This window comes from Narcine bancroftii, chromosome 4, assembly GCF_036971445.1.
Source record: "Narcine bancroftii isolate sNarBan1 chromosome 4, sNarBan1.hap1, whole genome shotgun sequence".
NCBI classification, from domain to species: domain Eukaryota; kingdom Metazoa; phylum Chordata; class Chondrichthyes; order Torpediniformes; family Narcinidae; genus Narcine; species Narcine bancroftii.
In genome coordinates, this window is record NC_091472.1 from 280086392 (window position 1) to 280111656 (window position 25265).

A 25265-nucleotide genomic window follows, 5' to 3' on the forward strand; every position below is an offset into this window, starting at 1 on the left:
CCTTATCAATAGATAGCACAAGGCATTCAATCGCAGCAAAAATATCAAAGGACTGCTCAGAATCTTTAAGTACTGCAACAGCAAGCCAAAGCAAAACAATGGTCATTAGCAAAGAATCAAAGAACAGAAGTGAAGGATTGGACTTTGCAGAGATTGCATTCTCTTCAATGGTGACATGAATTGTGTACCCAAGCAAAACTATTCATGTTTCAGACCACATCAGAAGAGAGAATAATGAAGTGAGAACCAAACAATTCCCATGCAGGTATGGGAATTAGCTGCTACGGTCACTTTTCCTCTATCCCAAATTAGCGCACTTCAACAAGGAAACTAAAAGTTAAGCACATTTTATTTTAAGAATACAATGAGATCTTCCTTTCAGCTCATTCCAACAACAACCTTTTTGGATGGCACTTTGTAATGCACAGTATGCATGAATATTCAAGTTCAGCTGAAATCTATATCACATTGTTGTATCAGAGGTTTACACAAAATTGTCACATTCAAGATTAAATTCACCAAGCATCTTGAATCACAAAACATGTCACAATGGCAGGGGGGGGGGGGGGGGGGGGGGGGATGTGCGCAGAGCAGTATAAAATGAGCAAAATTTCATTTTGTTACTTGAGTTACTCAAGTGGACCCATGGAGAGCATGGAGTGGAGTCATAGTGTTCCCCCATGGGGTCCAACTGCCCAGTCCGGCTGCTGTCAGCTCTGCACAGTCTCAAAACAGCCTGTTAAAGGAGCAGACAGCGGTCAATTTTAAAATCCTGTGACTGTGGGGTCTGGGCATCACCTATGATTTGCAGCAACCTTGAGGGGGTTGCAGACTCCAGGAAAGCAAAGATTGGTGCAGGGCTCCAGAAAATGGGAGGCAACCCCCCAATTGATAAGGAGAAGCAGAGGAGACAACCCACAGGCTAGTTACCACAGCAGGGGAGGAGTGAGGGGCTTGGAGGCTGAAGAACTTACTGGCAGAGGGCTGTTGTTGACTTGAAGTGAGGCTCGAAGGGGTTCCAGGTATCAGAACTGAGATCAAAACAACAGTGTACAACAGGTGCTGAGGGCTTCCTGATCAGAGGTTCGGATCTGGAGTTTGGGTTGCCAATGGTTTGGATGGAAGGCCATTTGGCTGTGGGAGCGCAGGAGACAAATCCATGGACACTGACTCTGAGGGGACTCTGTTTTGTGTCTTTCTCTAAGAGGTACTGGGCAATTTCAGCTGATGGCAAATATTTGTCTGCCTCAAGGTAGACAAAAGGAAATTTAGTATATCACGTTTTCTGTTTTATTACATGACAATAATCAAATCTACATTTGTACAGTGGAAATGTGGTGTCAATGAGGTTATTTTCTTTGAATTTGATGCAAGCAAATTTGAAAAAGAACTATGAATAAAATATTTTTTTTATTTCATTAAATACTCTACAAACTTCACAGACCAATTTTTTTTTCAATTTTCAAACTGTAAACATCCACCCCCTGAGCCCAGTTGTACAATTAACTTCTGAAATGATAGTCACTTGTAAAACTGCAAGGAAGTGTGAACATTCAAAAATGCCTCCACAATCATATAATTTGGTCAAATCCTTTTTGTGCTTTAAGTGCTGACAGATATAATTTTTCTTTTAAAATTATTTTTTATTGAATTTTATCATGCAGCCATACATTATAAGTTCATATAAACTAAATATACATTTGGATTGATATCATATCATATAGAATTAATAAGACATGGACTAGTATTCCAATCTAAATATATTGTGAATAGTAAAAATTAAAAGGAAAGGGAAAAAAAAGGTTGATTTTCAAGATCTAACCCCATCCACCAACCAAGGTTGAAATTGGTATTCAAGCAGACTTGAAATTGGGCAACGGCTTCCGGAGATCTGATGAAACGTGCCCATTTACTGCATCCCCGCATCTTGATCATTCCAATTGGGAAATAGACATCAAGTCTTATTGAAAGAGATCTTAATCTTCCTTACATAATGTCTGATTTTTTTTTCCAAACTTATAAAGGACATAATACCAGTAACCATTGTCTATGGGTGGGTGGAAAGTTTTTTTCCATTTAAGCAATATTCCTCTTCTACCCAGTAATATTCAAGATACAATTTCAATTCTGCAAAGTGTATTTTCTGTGGTAAAGTGGGTGCACAGATTGAACCTCAGGTGCTTTGGTGAGAAATTGATTAATGTATGGAGTCCTGAGGTCTCCATTTCTAAACACAAAAGCCAAGTTACATGGAATTCTCATGAATTCCAGTCATCACATTCAGGAAAAAGGATGACAATTCATAAGAGGGTGGAGAAAGGATTTGTAAGGAGAATCCAACCAGAATCAAGGACATGAAAAAATGTGGATAAACCAGAATTTGTTTTAGAGCAGGGAAAGAGATCCAATAGCAGTGTTCAAAATAATGATTCAAGAAAAAGGAGAAGGAAAACAAGTTCCCTCCAATGATTGTAGGGTTTAAGGATAAGAGGACACATTTAAAGGAGACAACCATTTGAAACTCAGATAATATGGCAAAATCTTTTCCACACAGTAAATATTCATGATTTGAAATCAATGCCTGAAAGACATGAAGAAATAGATCTTGCTTGTGGCTTTGAAAGGGAATAAAACACCTGAAAGAGAATTGGATAACCTGCATTTGTCAAACATCGAGCAGTTGCAGACAGATGGGCTCAGTGCCCCTTTCTTTGCAATAATTTTGTAATTCCCTGCTACAAGATTTGCTTGATAAAGAGCATGCTCTTTCAAATGAAAATTAGATCCTGAAAACAAAAAAACTGCTGAAGAACTTCAGCAGGTCAAGCACCACCAGTGGGGGAAAATGAACTATCAACGCTGCAGGCCAGAACCCTTCATCAGCATCTCTGACATGTTGAAAGACACTGGCCCTTTTCACAATGGGTAACCAGTAAACTGGCCATTCAGTAAACCGGTTAAAGAAGACATTATTTGACTGTTCACACTGGATCACTGTTAACTGGTTCTCTGCGTCCTTTCACACTCATCACAAATCAAACACTGGGGATAGGGGAGTCTATCCTCCACCGTTGATGTCAGTGTGATACATCGAGCGATAGTGGACCAGCCCTAAATCTTGATCTTGTATTTAAAGTTAATCATGCATGATGTACTATGTTCACAGTATGAGCTCTGTTGACCCTGTTGTGCCGACTTATATAAACCTTTATAAATTGAAAGTGGTAGCAGCAATAGTAGGCAATTTATAAAAACACTGGGCGATGGTGGACCTGCCCTCCCAGAATTCCAAGTGGTCATGAAAGGGTTGTATGCACGGAGCATTCATGGAGGGGTTTCTCTGTTGCACAGAATTCTGAGGGGGCAGGTCCGCTATCGCTCTCTCTCCCTTGCTCCAACTTAAAAAAAATTATAAAGGTTTATATAGGTTGGCAAAGTTTCTACCTCCTTTTTAATCTTTTGTTTCTTTCACGTTCCTGCACTCATGCAAAAACGTCATCAATGCGTCACTACTTTGTTCCTGGATAGTCCAGGACCCTTCACACTGGGCTTATCAGCACGCAGGCATCAGATGACCTCGGGGATGTGCCGATTAAGGAGCGTTCACATCGACCCTAACTGGTATATTGGCTGTTAATTACTAGGACAAGGTGCCAGTGTGAAGGGGCTACTGAAAAATACGTAGAACATAGAACATTACAGCACAGGCCCTACAGCCCTCGATGTTGTTGTAATGATAGAGATCATGGTTGCAATGCAACTAGCAATGCCTTAAGGATTATAGCTCCCGTTTGATTATACTTGGCTGCCAGCAAGGGCTACCAGGGAGCAGAAGACTAAAGTTGATAGATTTGTAATGGAGGCTTGCAGCCTCATGGTGATGTTTACAACAACTTTAAAGAACCTTTTCCTTCATCCATATGTTGTCTCAGAACTCACATATTCGAATACAAGATGAAAGAGTTGTAAAGACCCATGTATTCCTTAAAAAAAGTACTAAACCTACGCTACCCCATAACCCTCAATTTTTCTTTTATCTATATGCCTAAGAGTTTCTTAAATGCCCCTAATGTTTTAGCCTCCACCACCATCCCTGACAAGGCATTCCAGGCACCCATAACTCTCTGCATAAAAAAAAATTACCCCTGATGTCTCCCCTAAATTTTCATCCCTTCACTTTGTCCATATGTCCGCTGGTGCTTGCTATTCCTGCCATGGGAAACAGGTGCTGACTGTCCACCCTATCCATGCCTCTCAATCTTGTAGACCTCTATCATCTCCTCTCATCCTTCTACACTCCAAAGAGAAAAGTCCCAGTTCTTCTAACTTTCCCTCATAAGACTCATTTTCCAATCCAGATAACATCCTGGTAAATCTCCTCTATACCCTCTCCATAGCTTCCACATCCTTCCTGTAATGAGGTGACCAGAACTGAACATGATACTCCAAGTGTGGTCTTACCAGAGATTTGAGTTCCAACATGACCTCTCTACTCCTGAACTCGATACCCCTATTAATGAAGCCCAGCAGCCCATAGAACTTCTTAACTATCCTATCAACCTGTGCAGCAAACTTGAAGGATGTATGGATTTGAACCCAAAGGTCCCTTTGTTCATCCACACTCTTAAGTAACTGACTAGTAATCCTGTACTCAGCTTTCTGATTTGTCCTTCCAAAATGCATCACTTCACACTTATCCAGATTGAACTCCATCTGCCACTTTTCTGTCCAAATCTGCATCGTGTCTATATCTTTTTGTAACCTTTGACAACAGCTCCATCCACAACTCCTGCATCCTTCTTGTCATCTACAAACTTACTGACCCATCCTTCTGCCTCTTCATCCAGGTCATTTATAAAAATCACAAGAAGAAGGGGATCCAGAACAGATCTTTGTGCACTCCACTAGTCACCAATACCCAGGCAGAATACTTTCCTTCCACTATTACTCTCTGCTTTCTTCCTGCAAGCCATTTTTTAAATCCACACAGCCAAGGTTCCACTGATCTCATACCTCATGACTTTCAGAATGAGTCTCTCATGGAGGACCTTGTCAAATGCCTTGCTAATATAATATCTAGGTAGACCACATTTACTGCCCCACCCTCATCAAATTATTTTGTTACCTCCTCAAAAAACTCAATTAGGCTCATGAATACAGCCTTCCCTTCACAAAGCCATGATGATTATTTTTGAGTAGACTATACTTCTCCAAATACACACAGATCCTACCCTTACGAATCTTCTCCAACAGTTTGCACACCACTGACATAAGACTCACCAGTCCATCATTCCAAGGATTTGCCCTATTACCTTTTTTAAATAAAGGGACTATTATTTTCTATTCTCCAATCCTCTGGCACCTCCCCTAAAGCCAAAGTGGATTCAAAGATCATAGCTACTGCCCCAGTTATTTCTTCTCTCACTTCCCACAGCAGCTTGAGGTATATCATGTCCGGCCCAGGGACTTATCAATCTTAATGTTTTTAAGAAGATCCACACTTCCTCTTCCTTAATCTTCACATTGTCCAGCACACAGGCCAGTTCTATTTCAATCTCACTCTGATTAATGTCGTTTTCTCCTGTGAACACTGAAGCAAAATATTCATTTAGGAACTCCCCAACCTTGAGGCACATATTGCCTCCTTTAACCTTTAGTGTCCCCTCCTTCATTCTCATCATCCTTCTGTTCTTCACATTCGCATTGAATGCCTTGGGGTTCTCCTTAATCCTATAAGACCCTCTCATGCCCCCTTCCAGCTCTCCTGTCTTTTCTTTAGCTCATTCCTAACTACCATATATTTCTCATGATCCCTTCCTGCTTCTTGCTTCCTATATCTAAGAATTGCTTCCTTCTTCCTCTTGACTAGTTGCCTCACCTGTTTCGTCAGCGACGGTTCCCTTTTCCTTGTCCCAGAGAGACAAACCTATCCTGAACCCAGTACAACTTTCTCCACATTACTTCTGTGCTTTCACCCTTGAACATCTGTTTCCAATTTACTCTTGCTAGTTCCTCATCCCTTCATAATTAGCCCTTCCCCATTTTGTCTGTTATCCTTTCCCATAGCTATGTTGAAGCTAAGGGAGTTGTGGTCACTCTCACCAAAATGCTTCCCCACTGAGAGGTCCACCACCTGACCAGGTTCATTACCCAGAACTCGATCCAGTGTGGCCTCTCTTCTCGTTAGCCAGTCCACATTCTGTGCCAGGAATCCTTATTAATACACACCTGACATACTCAGCCCCATCCATCCCTCTTGCAGTCATGAGGTGCCAGTCAATATTAGGGAAGTTGAAGTCATCCATATCTACAAGCCTGCACCATTCCAAAATCTGGCTGTGTATCTGCTCCTCAGTGCTTGATGATTCTTTTTTCTTGTACCACTGCTGCTTGACCTCCCAACTTTCCAACAGATTGTGTGTTTCTCTGGATTCAAGAATCTGCATCATGTGTTTCTGATGCTGGGAAAACCTCAGGTCAGACAGCATCTCGATAAAGGTTTGGGGTCTGCAACCCTTTATGATCTCTTTGCAATATTTGTTCTACTTTATGATGTGTTTTTATACATTTAAAAGTCAAATAATTTGTTGAATAAAAAGTCAACTCCAAGACAGAAGCACCACCAGTCATTCAGTTTAATTTTTAATGGTATGTGTATACAATATCAAGTATAAACAATAATTGGGCCCTGAGTAACATCTCTATGACAAAGTTGAAGTTGCACACACAAAATTACAAAAAAGTGAAGCTCAATTTTTGTCAGGGACAAAACTCCTTCGACTCATAACAGACCTTGTACTTTAGATAATCAAACATGTTCTTGTGTAAAGTAAGACCTTTTTGGCTAGAATTAGGATATTTTTAAGAACAAATCTACAAAATCTAGAATTATTTTTATTAGTTAACATTATAGGGATAAGACCAAAACTGAAGTTAACTATATATCAGATAGAATTTGTTAAAATTGCATTAGTAGTGCCCCAAAAAATCTATTGGAGTTCTTGGAAATCTGATTCACACTGAAATAATGGAATGGGGAAATGTACAGTTGTGTTCCCCTCGAGAAAATAACATAATTCAAGGAAAAAAAAATGATATATTTTTACAAATTTGGGACCCATATCTACAGAAAAGGATTAAATATTTAATTTTTAAGATTTCTAAATGTTCTTCTTAGCCTCCAAGACCTGCGTGGAATCCCATTAACAATTAAATAGATATGAATTTTAGATTGGATGGATTTTAATACTTTCAGAGGTCCGTTCTCACTATCATTCTTACTTTTTATTCCATTCTAACACTTTATTATGTACTCTCTTTTCCTTCTTTGGACTGTGGGGGTGGGGTATTATGATCATGTATCTGATGCTCAATATATTATTATATTTGTATTTTGAAATATATTTGGTTGCATGTATGGTTCAAATTTTTAAAATATTCAAAACAAAAGGATTGATCAAAGACCATTTCAGGCAAGATGAATGTACAACAATTTCTTGACTAATTTGAATAATGAGAATAAGTTCTCTGAAATCCAATGTACAATCTCAAGCTATTTGTATTGTTTTCCAGATTAAATGATCAAATGGAAAAATATCTGTGAACAACTTTGCAACTTCCATTTAGGACTTGGGACTTCTGAAATTCCAATCATGCCTTGATCTTGAAGCAAATTTGTTGTGGAAGATATCATTTGCTGAAGGATGACAATCATATGCCGGCCATTAATCTGTCAGCAAGGCAAATGGATGGCACCAAGATTGACATGAACAACTATAATTACTGAGGTGTTATATTTTTTCATAAAAAAGATAAAACATTGAAACTTTTGTTGTTGGCAAGCATGATAAAATAATTCATCAGCTGATTGCAACTGTAATTGGATGCATGTTGCTAACTATCTTGGACAAATTATTTTTATAAACAGGAGGCATTTCCAGAAAGTTGCAGCTGCTTAGACTATTTCAGACACAAGTATAATTCCCAAAAATAGTACAATTTCAAGAAGTAATTATTAGCTAAAGTTGGATCATCTACTTTTGCTTAGTACCATGTTTGATAAACTCAATATTCATTTTACTACATGGCTAAACAAATGAAAATCTTGAACCCAATCCAACCACTCCACTGGGTGATGTTCCTGAGAAGTCTGATTATACTCTGCAGTTATGCAATCACAATAGATTATATCAATATGATGCATTTTTCCTTTGAAAAGGGGAGTGAGATGTTACTCGAGACATCTAATGTAATGAAAATGTTTCCAATTGTGAAGGAGAACAAAAAATAAATTCTTACTTTCTATAGTATCATCGAATACTCGAGCATAGATATAGGCCTGTCTGCCCATCTGGCTCATGCTAAACTCTTAATCTGCCTCATCCCAGCAACCTTCACCGAGTCCACAGCCCTCCAATCCTCCCACCCATACATCAATCAAAATTTCTCTTCAATGTTGAAATTGAACCCACATCCACCACTTCCACTGGCAGTTCGTTCCAGACTCTCACCACCCTCTGAGTGAAGTTCCCCTTGAACATGGAGCAAACTTCAACAGAGATTTTATTTGAAGGTTGCACCTGACAATTGGAATCAGGTGACTCAGGCAGTTGGATTCGAAAAGCTCAGATCAGCAGGAAGCTGATTGGGTAATATAGATCAAGTGATCCAGGAAACTTGTGGCACAGGATGGTATTAATTCACTTCAACTCAGCAATCTAGAGAGATGGTACTTTTTGACTGGAGTTCTACACAATACATGCAGCAGTGAGTAGGAAATTTACAACTATCTAGTTTTTTTCCTCGAAACATTTCACCTTTAACCCATGTCATCTAGTTCTTGTCTCACCCAACCTCAGTGGAAAAAAGCCTGCTAACATTTTCCCTATCTATTCCCCTCATACTTTTGTATACCTCTATCAAATCTCCCTGCATTCTCCAATACACCAGAAAATAATGTCAAACCTATTCAACCTTTTCTGATATCTCAGCTTAAGTCCTGACAACATCTTTGTAAATTTTCTCTGCACTGTAAATCTTATTGATTTCTTTCTGGTAGGTGGGTGACCAAAACTGCACATGATATTCCAAATTTGGTCTAATACCTTATAAAGCCTCAACATAACATTCCAAACTGGACTCAAACTTTAATTTATGAAGGCCAATGTTGCAAAAGTTCTTTATGACCCTATGTGTGACACCTCTAAGGGAAATATGTATCTGTATTCCCAGATCCTTATGTTCTGCTGCACTCCACATTTCCCTACCATCAAGTCTTCCCATAGTTTGTCCTCCCTAAATGCAATCCTAGGTTTGGCTGAAATTTGATAACTCTATCATTGACCGTGCTTTTCCACGTGAAATTCTGTCTGACATTTTGCACTCCATTTTTACAGCTGGACTAGATACTGGCGCAAACTTTGAAAATCTTCTTCACTGTGCACAACATCCTCAATCTCACCATCATCTGCAAAATCCATTTTGTTGAAATAGATTACAAACAACAATGGAACCCAGCTCTGATCCCTAAAGGCAAAGGCTTTCAGTTTGAGAGGCAATCCTTCACTATCCAATTTAATAAATACATTAAGGATATTGGATAAATCTCTTTGCTCAAAGAGCAACAGAATGCAGATCACATTGCAAGAAATAGATGAAGTGATTAGCACGGACAGCAGGAGACTTGCAGTTGAGGGGCCCTTGTGGGCTGCTGGACATCAGTTCATGGGAACCAAGTATTGGTGTTGGGATTTGAGAGGGTGATGAAGGTAAGAAGGGCTCTTGTACGGCCTAGAACACTAAAGGCTTCCTGATCATATTGAAAGTTTGGATCTGGAGCTTGGGTTGCTGATAACTTGAAAAGGACTCTAGGGCTGCAGAAGCTCTGGAGGTGAATCCATGGACACCCAATAACTCTGAAGGGGCTCTCTTTTGCTTCTTTCTCTGGAAAGCGGCAGTGGGCAATACTAATGGCGACTCTGCCTTATGGCAGGCAAAATTTATTCATGTTACATTTTTAATGAATTACTACATGGCAATAAAAGGAAACTTGAACCTTGAAGAGAGCATCAAAGGTTTTCAGTTCAGGAAAATCTGGATTACATTGAAAGGGAAAGGGACTAAAGAACATACAGGTCAAATTAAAATATGGGAAGGAGGTTTATGTGTTGCAGATGGAGCAGCGTGAATTGGTTTTGTACAATGACTTGTTTTTATTCTGTACATTCTATGCCCCTGCTACTCATTGTATAAGACCCGAACACAAACTAGACTCTTTCAGGAAAATGTAAAATGCCAATCAATTAATAAGAGAATTATTAAAAACATAAAATGTTCAAAGAGTAATTTATATGCTTCTTTACATTTGAATCTGTTAAATTTCAATTTAGTGCTTTGGATAAAAGTTTCCAAACAGATGAGCACTCCCAATGCAAACTTCATCCGTTGACTTGATATTTTTTTCCACTTAGTTTCAGTCCATAAATGAAAGAGAACAAACTTTAGGTAAACTAATTACTCATTCATTCACTAGAATTTTATTAATTGCCTACTTTGCAAATCATAATTCTATGAATGAATTGCAGCCTCTGGACATCAAGGGAGTAAAGCCTACCATGTGTGGTTCTGTGGAAAATCACCTGCCTAGCATGCACACAAAAAATGGTGTCACTACTTTGTAAATGGGTCACGCAATAGGTGGTGCCTTATTCCCAAACTGTATGCAGCTAATGCATCTAGTTATTCATTCCTCTTTTGAAAGCATCTTATTCCAAAATCTGTCAATTTTTTTCTCTTCCTCTTCTCTGACTTGGTCATCAATGTCACTTCTTGTGGGAGGGAGCTTGAACTTCAAGGAGTTACAGTGAGAAGTGAAATTCTCATTTAATTAAAATTGCACAAACAATCCTAGGTTTGGCTGAAATTTGACAACTCTATCATTGACTGTGCTTTTTCCTTGGATGAATAAATTGTTTCTGCTAATATTTGCATTGCATCTGCTGATTGAAATGGTACCCATGGTGGTAGTGGGAAGTGCCACGTATCAAATTATATTGTAAGTTTCTGAACTTGGAAATAGTGCTCGCTCAGAAATGCTCAAAAGAGGGAGCTAAGCCAAAGATAATTTTAGTATGTTTTTTTGTGCATTTTTGGGATTTGCTCTCACACTTTGCACAATGAATGAGAAGAGAACACGGTGATAGCTGAGAGCAGAGAAAATGGCTTTTGTTTTATAGTATTTATTCAGAAATAGCAACACATCCTAAACTAATTGTCAGATTGTAGCATTCGCATTACACAGACACTGAGAAGAACCCTCAGGTCCGCGCAGTCACCGCACCGGCCATTTTGTGGGCTGGTCTGCATGTCCATGCAAGGGCCGCTACACAACACCTCCAAGAACCAGCAATCGGGCTGTTGTCCATTGACTTGAGTGGTCTGCCCTCGTCGCAGGGGAGGAATGGAGACTAGCTGGTTACAGTCCAAATATGCCAGCACCAGGTGGTCAATGGTAAAGGTCTCCTCTTACCGCCGACTTCGAGGATGAAAATGGAGCTGATATCCCTGATGACCCTGTAGGGCCCCCTTGTAGGGTTGTTGTGTGCGGCCCTTCGCATAACCACATATTGACAAGTCTTTAAGTTCCTGGGGATGTTATGTTTGGACTGGCTGTGTTGTTGCGGTTGTTGTGTGACCAGGGACCCCAGATTTTGCCACCAGTTCTCAAGGGTGGCTGTGGAGTCTTCCAGGTGTTTGTCGGGGGCCAGGAATTTCCCTGGAGTTCAATGCAGAGGCATTGGAGTCTTCCTTCGGCGTGGTGCAAATCCCCAGCAGGAGGCAAGGCAGTTCATCCACCAAGTTGGGACCCTTGAGCTGGCCCATCAAGGCTGCCTTCAGGTGCCTATGAAACCACTCCACCAACCCATTGGCCTGAGGGCGGTATGTCATGGTGTGATGAAGCTGTGTCCCCAAGAAGTTAACCAATGTTGCCCAGAAATAAATTGTGCCCCCCCGTCTGAGGTTAGGTGTTTTGGGACTCCGAATCTGTTGATGAGTGCCCTGCTGCAGGTTTCTGTGGTGGTATCAGCCAGTGGGACTGCCTCAGGTCACCTCGGAGCGGTCAACCACAGTAAATAGGTATCTCACCTCACAGGAAACTATATTGGTACAAAAGTCTGTGGGCATCTTTGTGTGAATCTGCACTTTTGAGGACTGGCAGTGAGTGCAGGCTTTGGCCCACTGGCTGACCTGCTTCCAGAGGCCATGCCAGACAAACCTGCTCGCCGCCATCTTGACTATGGCTCATATTACTGAATGCATCAGTTTGTGTATGGCATAGAAAACTTGGCGCCTCCATGCAACCAGGACGATGGGGCGAAGGCTGCTAGTGGAGATGTTGCACAGCAGTGTCAGATTACCTGGGCTGATGGGGAGGTCTTTCACCCTGAGACCAGAGACGGCTGTCCTAAAAATGGGGATCTCAGGGTCCTGCTGCTGCGCTTTGGCAAGGGCCACGTAGTTGAACCCCTGGGAAAGGGCATGTACCAACTTGATTGCATGGTGTCCAGAACATCGGCTACCACATTGCTTTTCCCCACGATGTGGTATATGTCTGTGGTAAATTTGGACACTTAGGACAAGCGTCTCTTTTGCCAGGCTGACCATGGGTCCGATACCTTATGGAAGGTGATCAGTGAAGACCTTCAGGGGTTGCCACTGGCCTTCAATAAGCTGTTCCAGTATGCCTCCCCCTGCTGTGCTGGAGACATCAACTGACAGAGCGCTAGGTGCCTCTGGTCTGGGGTGTACCAGGAGGGTGGCGTTAGCCAGTGCATCTTTGGCATTCTGGAACACCCTCGAAGACTTACTGTCCCAGGTAATGTCCTTTGACTTGCTTGCCATTACCGCAAAGATGCGGTCTGCTGTCAGTATGAATCTGTGGTAAAAGCTTATCATACTGGTGAATTCCTGTAGCCCCTTTACTGTTGGTGATTTGGCAAAGGGCTGGACCGTGCTGACCTTTTCGGGGAGGGGTGTTGCCCTGTGTTTGTTTATTCTGTGCCCCAGGAAATCAATAGTCTCCAGGCTGAATTGGCACTTGGCAGGATTAATCGTTAAGCTGAATTCACTCAACCAGGTGCAGTTGTCTCAGGTGGGCGGCGTGGTCTTTGTGGCTGCAGCTAGCAATAAGGATATCGTCCAAATAGATGAACGCAAATGGGAAGTCCCGGCTCACTGACTCCATCAGCCACTGGAAAGATTGTACCGCATTTTTCAGCCCGAAGGGCATCCGTAGGAATTCAAACAGGCCAAAGGTGTTTATAATCGCAGTCTTGGGGACATCCTGAGGGTGAACTGGGATTTGGAGGTATCCCCAGATGAGGCCCACCTTGGAAAACACCCGTGTACCATGCAGGTTGACGGCGAAGTCTTGGATGTGGGGCAAGGGATATCTGGTGGGCGTGGTGGCCTCATTGAGGTGGGAAGAGTTGCCACATGGCCTCTGCACCCACCCCTTGCCATTTTTGGTATCATGTTGGGGATGGGGAGGACCAGGGACTATCGGAGCGCTGCACTATCCCTAGGCCCTCCAGTTTCTTGGGACCCCCCCCCCCCACCTTCACGAGGTTGAGTTTTTCAGGCAGGATCCGGTGTGCCCTGGCGTTCAGCGGGTGGCCCTCAGTCAGAATGTGGGGCCTTATCCCATGTTTTGGCTCAGCCACGGAGAACTGTGGTGCCACTAGTCCAGGATGCTGGCAAATCATTGTCTGAAAGTGTTATAGAGTCAGAGTGGGGGCAGGTAGTTTTGTCTTTCCCAGAGGTAGAATTTGAAAAGTTCTGGCATGCACCAAGCGCCATCCCTTGAGGTCTACAAGCAGGCAGTGGGGACTAAGGAAGTCAGCACTCAGGAGTGGATGCAGTGAAAGTGGAAGTCCACATAAATTGGCTGTTGTCAAACTGAAGGGGTATGGTGCAGGTTCCAAAAGTTCAGATGGGGGAGCTGTTAGTTGCCCTCAGTGCTGGGCCCTGCTTGCTGTTGCGGGTCTCGAGGCCTGCAAAGGAGGGGGTGGTGTAGGATGCTTATCTTGGCGCTGGTGTTGATCAGGAAATGCCTGCTTGACAAGGAGTCCAAAACGTAGAGGAGGCACACATGGGCCAACCACCGCAGCCATCAATGACAGTTGGCTAGGGGGTTTCCCAGAAACCTGCAGGGAAGGTGGCATCGATGGACCTCTGCACCCCTTCGCTGAGGATAATAGCAGAATTATCCTGGGGTGTTAACTTGCCTCTCTGCTGGTCTTGGATAAGTGGTCGGCTGATCGTGGGGCTTGCTGACCTGGTCAACAACGGTACTGGTATTCCTCTTCACTCTCCAGAACATGCTGGGCAGTGACTCTCCAGGGGTCGCTGAAGTCCTTGTCCATGAGGAAGAGTCGGATATCCTCGGGCAGTTGCTCCAGAAAGATCTACTCGAAGAGCAGGCAAGGCTTGTGGCCCTCAGTTAAGGCAAACATCTCACTCATTAGGGTGGACCAGGCCACGTCCTCCAATCCATCTATAAGCAGCAATCGGTGGCTCGCTTGTGCCACGCGAGCCTGAAATTGTAGGTTAACAGCTCTTTGAGGGCTGTGTATTTGCCTTGCTCTGGAGGCTGCCGTAAGAAGTCTATGATCCTTGCCACTGCATCTTGATCAAGTGCACTTACAACGTAGAAGTAGCAGGTGTTAAAGCTGGAAATGAGCCTCGGCCTGCTCGAATCATGTGTGGCTGCGACACTCAAAACGTTGGGAGCCTGAGTGGGACTGAGTGGATGGTCGCTGGCTCTGCCTAGACTGTCATCTTTGGGTCCAACTGCCGGTTGGGCTTCTCAGGGTCACCAATGTAGCATTTATTGCACTGGCCATCGTGCCTATACGCACCTCAGGTGCTGATATCAGGGCACCGCGTCATCGGAGCGCCAGCCTGGGATGGGCTGGCATTCCCGCACAGTTCACTGTCTTCCCACCGTGCGAGAGGTCACCTGGGACGATGGCCAGTGTCACCCCCAGGTCCACGCAATCGCTGTGTTTGTCAGCCATTTTGTGGACTGGTCCACATCTCAGTGCTCGGGCCGCCACAAAAATCAGCATTTTCACGACAACAATTTGAGAGAGATGGCAGTGTGGTAAAGCACCACAGAATCACTGATCGAACTAATGATTATTTTGCATGTTCATAGCAAGTGGTGGCATCAAGATAAAAATAGGTAGAATGAGAATATAATCCAAAAAGACACCAGACAGGCATGTCAGTAAATAGCTATTGTTGTAAATGTTTTAAATGTACATGGAGACGAAGACCAACACCAAATGAGGAAGCAAACCAGGAGATTATTTCTACTAATGGACTTGTCTGATGGAAGTTTTTTAAAGTTTACATTTAGACATACAACAAGGTAACTGGGTCTTCCGGGTTATCAGTTTGGGCCACCCAATAAACCAACGACTTCTGTACGTTTTGAAGAGTGGGAGGAAACTGGAGCACCCAGAGGAAATCCCTGCAGAAAAAAATGGGGAGAACGTGCAAACACATCCCAGACAGTGCCGGGTTCGAAACCAGGTTGCTGCCACCTTAACAGTGTTGCACTGACCACTACGCTAACCATGCCGCCTGTTGAGAAGATCGAGCAGAGCACAAATGCTGGCATCAACTGTCTGGGCTGAGAGTCTGTTTCTGTACCACATATCGTTTGTGGTTAATGGTTTACAAAAAATGAAGGGGTGACAAATGTATTCATGATACAATACCTACAAATCAAAATATAAAAAAAACAAGAGTTCAGAATTCATCATCGATACCATAAGATTTACAATTATATGAGAGGAAATAAGAGCAGCTCTTGATCCATTCCCACAATCCCTTTGCACTTGGACATTGGGAACAACATGGAGTGCACAGGAACAAGTGGCTTGAGGGAAATGATCAGAGCAGAGAATAAACTTTACTTTCCAGGATGTTCGAAAAGTTACGAACAGCTTGGCAGCAAACAGCCACAAGTTCAAGCTGAATATAATTCATTCTTGCCGCCTCGATGGACTAAGAGCATTGTTGTCTTTCAGGTGTGCTTTGCAGAGGACAAGGCTTTTATTGGTAGCTAGAAGGGCAATAAGTAAAATTTGCTTCGCCAATACTGACAAGTTCCAAAACTCACCTCCCTAAAAAGATTGTAATCTGCAACAGAATGAAAATCATGGGAATAAAATTACCTGAACAAAAAAAATTTTCACTGTTCAATAAAAGATGCTGCTCAACTATTTTGGATGGACGCAAAAGGAAAAATAATCTCATTTATGAAAATATATTTCAGTTGAAGGAAGACATTTGACAATGAACTACAACTTTTATTTTACAAAAATGACATATTGAATGCATTGTGATCCCAAAACCAATCATACCATGCTTCATTGTCAAGAGTAAAGTGGTATTAAACTTCTTAAAGTATCAATAAATTAACTTTGTTGTAATGTAACATTGTTAAAATATATGAAGATTTTGACTATATTGCATCATGACTATAACTTTTTTTTTTTTTTTTTTTAAATTTTTTATTTTTCACACCATAAATCACAATAGCCATGATATACACTTTTTCTTTTCCACACATTTACAGTGACTTTTTCTCCCTCCCCCCTCCCTCCTCCCAAGCCACCCCCCCATCCCTCCCCCCTCTCATCCATTTTAGTTATACAATCTAGGTTGCATTAATTCAGTTAGACAATGTTGTCATTCAACAAAAATACACCAGAAATTCTACTGAGTCCATTTTTTTCTTCTCTTCTCCTTCCATCAACTTAGGTAATGTTTGTTCCCGGTAGGTTTTCGCTATTGTATTTAATGTAAGGCTCCCATACTTGTTCGAATATTTCGATATTATTTCTTGAACTATATGTTATTTTTTCTAATGGAATACATTTATTCATTTCTATATACCATTGTTGTATTTTCAAATTATCTTCCAATTTCCCGGTTGACATAATACATTTTTTTGCTACAGCTAGGGCTATCTTAACAAATCTTTTTTGTGCATCCTCCAAGTCAATTCCAAATTCTTTATTTTTTATGTTACTTAGGAGAAAGATCTCTGGATTCTTTGGTATATTGTTTTCTGTTATTTTATTTAATATCTGATTGAGATCATCCCAAAATTTTTCTACTCTCTCACATGTCCAGATTGCATGAATTGTTGTTCCCCTTTCTTTTTTACATCGAAAACATCTATCAGATACTGTTGGGTCCCATTTATTTAACTTTTGCGGTGTAATGTATAGTCTGTGTAACCAATTATATTGTATCATACGCAGCCTCGTATTTATTGTATTTCTCATCGTTCCAGAGCATAACTTCTCCCATGTTTCCTTTTTTATCTTTATATTTAAATCTTGTTCCCATTTTTGTTTAGTTTTACCATTTGTTTCCTCATTTTCCTTTTCTTGCAGTTTAATATACATATTTTTTATAAATCTTTTGATTAACATTGTATCTGTAATCACATATTCAAGGTTACTTCCCTCTGGTAAACTCAAGTTGCTTCCTAATTTATCTTTCAAGTAGGATCTCAGTTGGTAATATGCCAGCGCTGTATCTCCCGTTATATTGTACTTATCTCTCATTTGTTCAAAGGATAAGAATCTACTTCCTGAAAAACAATTTTCTATTCTTTTAATCCCTTTTTTTTCCCATTTTCTAAAGGCAAGGTTGTCTATTGTAAAAGGGAGTAGCTTATTTTGCGTCAATATTAGTTTTGGTATTTGGTAATTTATTTTATTTCTTTCTACATGTATCTTCTTCCATATATTGAGGAGATGGTGTAATACTGGAGAAGTTCTATGTTGTACCAATTTTTCGTCCCATTTATATAATATGTGTTCAGGTATCTTTTCCCCTATTTTATCTAATTCTAGTCTCGTCCAGTCTGGTTTTTCCCTTGTTTGATAAAAATCTGATAGGTACCTTAATTGTGCGGCTCTATAATAATTTTTGAAGTTTGGCAATTGTAAGCCTCCTTGTTTATACCATTCTGTTAATTTGTCTAGTGCTATCCTCGGTTTCCCCCCTCTCCATAAAAATCTCCTTATTATTTTCTTTAACTCTTTGAAGAATTTTTCTGTCAGTTGTATTGGCAATGCCTGAAATAAGTATAGTATCCTTGGAAAAATGTTCATTTTAATACAGTTTATCCTTCCTATCAGTGTTAGTGGTAGCTCTTTCCAATGCTCTAAATCGTCCTGTAGTTTTTTCATTAGTGGATTGTAATTGAGTTTATATAATTGGCCTAGATTTTTGTTTATTTGCACACCTAGGTATCTTATTGCCTGCGTTTGCCATCTGAATGGGGATTCCTCCTTAAATTTTGAGAAATCCGCGTTATTCATAGGCATTGCTTCACTTTTATTTACGTTTATCTTGTATCCCGACACTTCTCCATATTCCTTCAATTTCTTATATAGTTCTTTTATTGATAGTTCTGGTTCTGTTAAGTACACTATCACATCATCCGCAAACAGACTGATTTTATATTCCCTGTCTTTTATTTTTATTCCTTTTATATTATTATCTCTTCTTATCGATTCTGCTAGTGGTTCTATAGCTAGCGCAAACAATAATGGTGATAGTGGGCATCCCTGCCGCGTTGACCTGCTTAAGTTAAATTGCTTTGATACATGTCCATTTACTGTCACTTTCGCTAACGGTCCCTTATATAATGCTTTAATCCAATTAATATACTTCTCCGGTAAACTGAATTTTTGCAATACTTTGAACAAGTAATTCCATTCTACTCTGTCGAAGGCCTTCTCTGCGTCTAAAGCAACTGCTACTGCCGGTGCTTTATTTCCTTCTACTGCATGAATTAAGTTAATAAATTTACAAATATTGTCTGTTGTGCGTCTTTTTTTGATAAATCCAGTTTGGTCTAAATTTACCATTTTCGGTACCTGTTCTGCTAATCTGTTCGCTAATAGTTTAGCTATTATCTTATAATCTGTGTTTAGCAAAGATATTGGTCTATATGACGCTGGTGAGAGTGGATCTTTCCCTTGTTTTAGTATCACTGTAATTATTGCTGTTTTACATGAATCTGGTAAGTTTTGTGTCTCATCAATCTGGTTGATTACATCCAGGAGGGGCGGTATTATTAGGTCTTTAAATGTTTTGTAGAATTCTATTGGGAGTCCATCCTCTCCTGGTGTCTTATTATTTGGTAAATTTTTTATTATCTCTTGTATTTCTACTGTTCCAAATGGTTCTGTTAATTTATTTTGTTCCTCTATTTGTAGTTTTGGTAGTTCAATTTTAGTCAAAAATTCATCTATTTTCCCTTCTTTCCCTTCGTTTTCGGTTCGGTATAATTGTTCATAGAATTCTCTGAAGTTTTCCTTAATTTCTTTTGGATTATATGTAATTTGTTTGTCTTTTTTCCTTGTTGCCAATACCGTTTTCTTAGTTTGCTCTGTCTTAAGCTGCCATGCTAGGATTTTGTGTGTTTTTTCCCCTAGTTCATAATATTTCTGTTTTGTCTTCATTATATTCTTCTCCACCTTATATGTTTGTAATGTTTCATATTTTATTTTTTTATCCGCCAATTCTCTTCTTTTGGTTGTATCTTCCTTTATTGCTAATTTTTTTTCTATGTTTATTATTTCCCTTTCCAACTGCTCTGTTTCCTGATTATAGTCCTTCTTCATCTTGGTTGCATAACTTATTATTTGCCCTCTAATGAATGCTTTCATTGCGTCCCATAGTATAAACTTATCTTCCACTGATTCCGTATTTACTTCAAAGTACATTTTTAATTGTTTTTCAATAAATTCTCTAAAATCCTGTCTTTTAAGTAGCATGGGGTTTAATCTCCATCTATACATTCTTGGAGGGATGTCTTCTAGCTCTATTGCCAATAACAGGGGTGAGTGGTCCGATAATAGTCTAGCTTTATATTCCGTTTTCCTAACTCTCCCTTGTATGTGGGCTGATAACAGGAATAGGTCTATCCTTGAGTATGTTTTATGTCTAGTCGAGTAGTATGAGTATTCCTTTTCTTTTGGGTTTTGTTTCCTCCATATGTCCACAAGTTTCATTTCTTGCATTGATTTAATTATAAATTTGGTTACTTTGTTCTTCCTGTTAATTTTTTTCCCCGTTTTATCCATATTTGGATCCAAATTCAGATTGAAATCCCCTCCTATTAGTATGTTCCCTTGCGTATTAGCTACCTTCAAAAAGATATCTTGCATAAACTTTTGATCTTCTTCGTTAGGTGAATATATATTAAGTAGATTCCAAAGCTCTGAATATATCTGACATTTTATCATAACATATCTCCCTGCTGGATCTATTATTTCCTCTTCTATTTTAAATGGCACATTTTTGCTAATTAATATAGCCACTCCTCTTGCTTTTGAATTATACGATGCTGCTGTTACATGTCCTACCCAATCTCTCTTTAATTTCTTGTGCTCCAATTCAGTTAAATGTGTTTCTTGGACAAATGCTATATCTATTTTTTCCTTTTTCAGTAAATTTAGTAGTTTCTTCCTTTTAATTTGGTTATGTATTCCATTAATATTTAGAGTCATATAGTTCAGCGTAGCCATTTTATATTTTGTTTATCTTCTCTTTCCGTTTTTCCATCATTACCTTTCCTCCTTTTCCATTTCTGTTTTCTTATTTTCAACTCTTTACCAGACAACATTCCTACAACATCCAACATTTTCCTTATTCTCCTATTTCTATCTTCTTTATCCCCAATCTCCCCTTCCCCTCCTGAGTTGCCCTTTATCCCTTGTCGGACAACCACATCTCCCCTCTCCATTTGGATTTGCGAATCCACTCGCAAGCGTCAACTGATTTTGCAGTGACCGCTCTTTTCCCCCCACCCAGCCCCCCCCAGAAAAGATTTCGTTTTTTATATGTCACAAAGGTCACTCTTTTAGTTCCCTCCTTATTCTCTCTATTCCATTACCTTCCCTTATTAATTCTTGTCTATACTTTCTATGTTTTCCTCTAATTACAGATACTTTCACATATGCCCGTTGTCTCTATTCACTCTTATACCTCTTTACCCGCATACATATCAATCGTGGTCATTTTTACCCTCCTTACCCGTCTTCATCCCTCAGTCTATTTTTGTCTTTACCCACATACATATCAATCGTGATAATTTTTGCTCTCATTACCCGTCTTCATCCCTCAGTCTATTTTTGTAATTGTTCTGCAAATTTTCGTGCTTCTTCTGGATCCGAGAATAGTCTGTTTTGTTGTCCTGGAATAAATATTTTCAATACCGCAGGATGCTTCAGTGTAAATTTATATCCTTTCTTCCATAAAATCGCTTTTGCTGCATTGAACTCTTTTCTCTTCTTTAGGAGTTCAAAGCTTATATCTGGATAAATGAAGATTTTTTGCCCTTTATACTCCAGTGGTTTGTTGCCCTCTCTTACTTTTTCCATTGTCTTCTCCAGCACCTTTTCTCTTGTAGTATATCTTAGGAATTTTACTACAATAGATCTTGGTTTTTGTTGTGGTTGTGGTTTAGGGGCCAATGCTCTATGTGCCCTTTCTATTTCCATTTCTTGCTGTAGTTCTGGACATCCTAGGGCCTTAGGGATCCATTCTTTTATAAACTCCCTCATATTCTTGCCTTCTACATCTTCCTTAAGGCCCACTATCTTTATGTTATTTCTTCTGTTATAATTTTCCATTATATCTATTTTTTGGGCTAGTAATTCTTGTGTCTCTTTAGTTTTTTTATTAGATTCCTCCAATTTCTTTTTTAAGTCTTCTACCTCCATTTCTGCTGCTATTGCCCGTTCTTCCATCTTGTCCATTTTTTTCCCCATTTCTGTTAAGGTCATATCCATTTTATTTATTTTCTTTTCTGTGTTGTTTATTCTTCTTCTTAAATCATTGAATTCCTGTGTTTGCCATTCTTTAAATGACTCCATGTATCCTCTAACAAGAGCAAGTACCTCCTTTACCTTGCCTATCTTTTCTTCTTCTATTTCCCTGTACTCTTCCTCTTCCTCTTCTTCTTCCTCTAGGTTGACCATCTGTTGTTTCTTTGCTGCCCTTTCCTCCTCTTCTTTCTTGTTTCCATTGTCTTCTGTGGTGTCTTCTTGCTGCAGGTGTTCTGCAGCTGTCGTTGCCGGCTGTGGAGATCGACTCCCCAGCTGGTCCCCCCTCCCGTCGGTGTGTTTTTTTGTATGCGCATCGCGCATGCGCGAGGAGTCGCGCATGCGCGGTTGCGCACTTTTACTCGGCTCTGTGAGCCATTGTTGTAGTTCTCTTTCTACCGACCTGAGGTAGTGGGGTCTTCTCTCCGCAGCGGGCCTCTTCGGACAGGTAAGGCCTTCACCTTTTTCCTCCGTTGTCTTCTCTTCCTCTCTTCTTTCCGTTGATTTTGATTTTTCTCCTTTTGTCTCCATCTTCTTTCCACCTTTATATTCACTTTTCTTTAACTTGTATTTCTGTGCCTTTGTATTTTCTCTCGTTTTTCCCGACTTTTCTGGAGAGGGCTGGAGTTCACCGTCCGGCCACTACTCCATCACGTGACTCCTCCATGACTATAACTTTTTGAGGTAATCTAAATTTAACAATTTGGGAAATCAACCAAAATCATTTTCTTAAAATTCAGGTCCCTGTGAATGAAAAACTGGAGCCTGAAGGCACTAAAGCAATAAAGTAGGCAAAGGTGCTGGCACTCCTCTACTCCGATATTAAGGACCTTAATGACCTGCTAAACAATTACTTTGCATAGGTGACAAACTTGTTAAAAAAAAACTTTTTCAAGTTCAATATCTGACAGGTCATAATGCTGGCAACTCTGTTGAGATGTTGAGGAGCTGACAAGTGTTTTTAAACTAAGATCCATCAACTGTGCAGTCTGTGCCCTAAATGCACCTACACTGGTAGTGGCCAGGAGGGGTTGCAAACTCCAGGGAGCAGCAGACCAGCCAAGGGAACCAGTAGCAGAGAATTCCCCCCCCCCCCCCCCCCCACTCCCCGTTGAGGAGAAACGGAGATGACCCAAAAGGTCAGAGACCATGAGGTTGGACCAGTGAGGGGCTCAATGTCTGAAGGTTCCACATAGGCTGCAGATGATTTCCCAATGGGGAACCACACTGCTGGCTGCTGAGACCAATTAAATGACAATCAGGTATCGGAACTGGGTGCTGAGGGCAAGAAGAGCTTCCAAAAGCTTCCAGGTCATGTCAAAGGTTTGGATCTGGAGGTTGCCATTGGTCACAGCAGGCAAAAGGTACATTTGTGTAATATTACTTGTTCAGTATTACTAAATGACAATAGAGGAATCTTTTTATCTTGTAGTAGCTGTGGATAAATCTTTGAACACTATTTAAATTCACTATTAACATAATGGCCTAACATGTTTTTAGAAGCCAAGTCAAATATGTTAGGGAGATTTTATATTAATTCTTCCTCAAGATGTGAAATGAACGAAAATTCCTTAAGATAGCTCTGATAGATATGAAAAAGTATAACTTAACACTTCTAAACTCAGTAAAGTCAGTTGTATTGAGGATCTAAATTCATGGTATGAAATTCAGATCAGAGCTGTGAGTGAAATGAACGAATACAAGCTCAAACCTGATAAAGTGCCAAGCTCAAACCTGATAAAGTGCCAAGCTCAAACCTGATAAAGTGCCAAATACTGCACGATTAACTGATTCTGTAATATAAATTCACAGTAAGCTTCAATAATAATATAATTATGCAGGTTTATACAAGAGGCAGAAATTACACCTCTTAAAATAAATCAGATGAATCATTTGTGACACAAGGTTTCAACTTAGCAACAGATTAAACAGCAGTTACGTATATTTACTTGTAACTTTTTATCAGATCCAGTTTGTATCTACAACAAAATAAATCCAGAATAACCCAAAAATATTCCTTTCAAAACCAAGTTAGATTTTGGCCTGGAACCTATCAGCCTACCTACCACTGAAGAAAATTTGTCCTCATCTTACAAAATTTCCTGCTGGGAATACAAGCAAAGGTTCGTACCATCCTCTGTAGTGAGAGGACATTTTAATATATAACTGGTTCACATACCGAACCAGAACAAGCCCAATCCAAAAGAGAATATTTTTGAAGAGTGGCTAAATTCTACGCCCTAGTTTGACTATTAAAGCAAAATGTTACACAAAATTAATATTAAAATATATTCAAATTAATAATAAAATTATGACCAGTGTGATTAAGAAAACTCAAATACATCTAAACTAATATTTACCTTCATCCCTAGTAGCTGTAGCTGGTAGGGAAATGCAACAATGTTGTGTTCTTTTGGTGAGAGTATATTTGAATTTAGTTGACAGAACTGCCATGAACTACTGACCACAACCTGCTTATTTTAGTTCACATGGAAATCCTCAAGTTGCAGAGAAACAAAACTTATGCGCTTACCTGCACACTGATGGCTTTGTAGCTGAGAACTACATGGAGAAGATGGCCGAGGGAATTGCATCTGGTCTGCTCCTGGAGGCTGCAGAAAACCTGCTGATGAACTTTGAAAAGAAATAAAAACTTACTATGTGAGAAAACTAATATGTCCAGAAAAACAAAATCTTCAATGCTATTACCAAAGTATATCACACTTGACCGAATTACTGCAATGGAGAGGAATTCATTGAGCCTACTGGGCCCATGCTGGCTCTAAAAAGAGTAAATGATTAAACCCTTAAGGCCCATTTCTCCTTTTATTTCCTTGGAGCACTGCAATTTATCCTCTCATGCATGCCAGTCAATTTCCCAATGTTGCTTTGGCACTTAACTACCGAAATCGAGAATTTACACAAGTTAATTAACCCACATCTTTGGTATATGGTGGGAAACCAGAGTACCCAACAAAAAACAAATTTACAGCAGAAAGTTGCAGATAGAACCAAAGTCAGAATCAAATTCATGTCCCTGGAGTTGCGAGGTAGCAGTTCTAAAGGCTGCAACAAATATCATTGTTGCTAAATTCTGCTGGCCTCAAAGTTAAATTCAGCTGTACCCGACTCAAGTTAAATTTTATTCCAACAGGAATCAAGTAAAACACTAAAACAGATGGTATTTTGAATTTAAAATTGTTATTAAAGATAGACCAACTGATATTTCAGGATTAAAGGTGCAAAGGTTCCATTATTATCACATAATACTATATTTAGAAAGTATCATGCATGAAAGTCGAACTTTTGTCTACAATAAAGCAGTCAGAGAGTAGCCAC

At 40.1% G+C, this 25265-nt stretch overlaps 1 protein-coding gene and 1 long non-coding RNA gene across 27 annotated transcripts in view; one reads left to right on the forward strand and one right to left on the reverse strand.

Moving 5' to 3' along the window:
* Nucleotides 1–25265, reverse strand: part of LOC138762011 (R3H domain-containing protein 1-like) — a 205339-nt gene that overhangs the window by 23543 nt on the left and 156531 nt on the right. For 25 of the 26 annotated variants that reach the window (XM_069935155.1, XM_069935149.1, XM_069935154.1 and 22 more), the window contains one exon: nt 24460–24560. In XM_069935155.1, the coding sequence (XP_069791256.1) occupies nt 24460–24560 (101 nt within the window). Of the gene's footprint in view, nt 1–15730; nt 15786–24459; nt 24561–25265 lie in introns of those variants that run through there. The other variant, XM_069935167.1, reaches the window with a different exon arrangement.
* Nucleotides 614–10060, forward strand: LOC138762018 (uncharacterized). The gene is made up of 3 exons (XR_011356715.1): nt 614–1207; nt 7573–7787; nt 9396–10060. It is a non-coding gene; the product is annotated as an uncharacterized lncRNA (long non-coding RNA).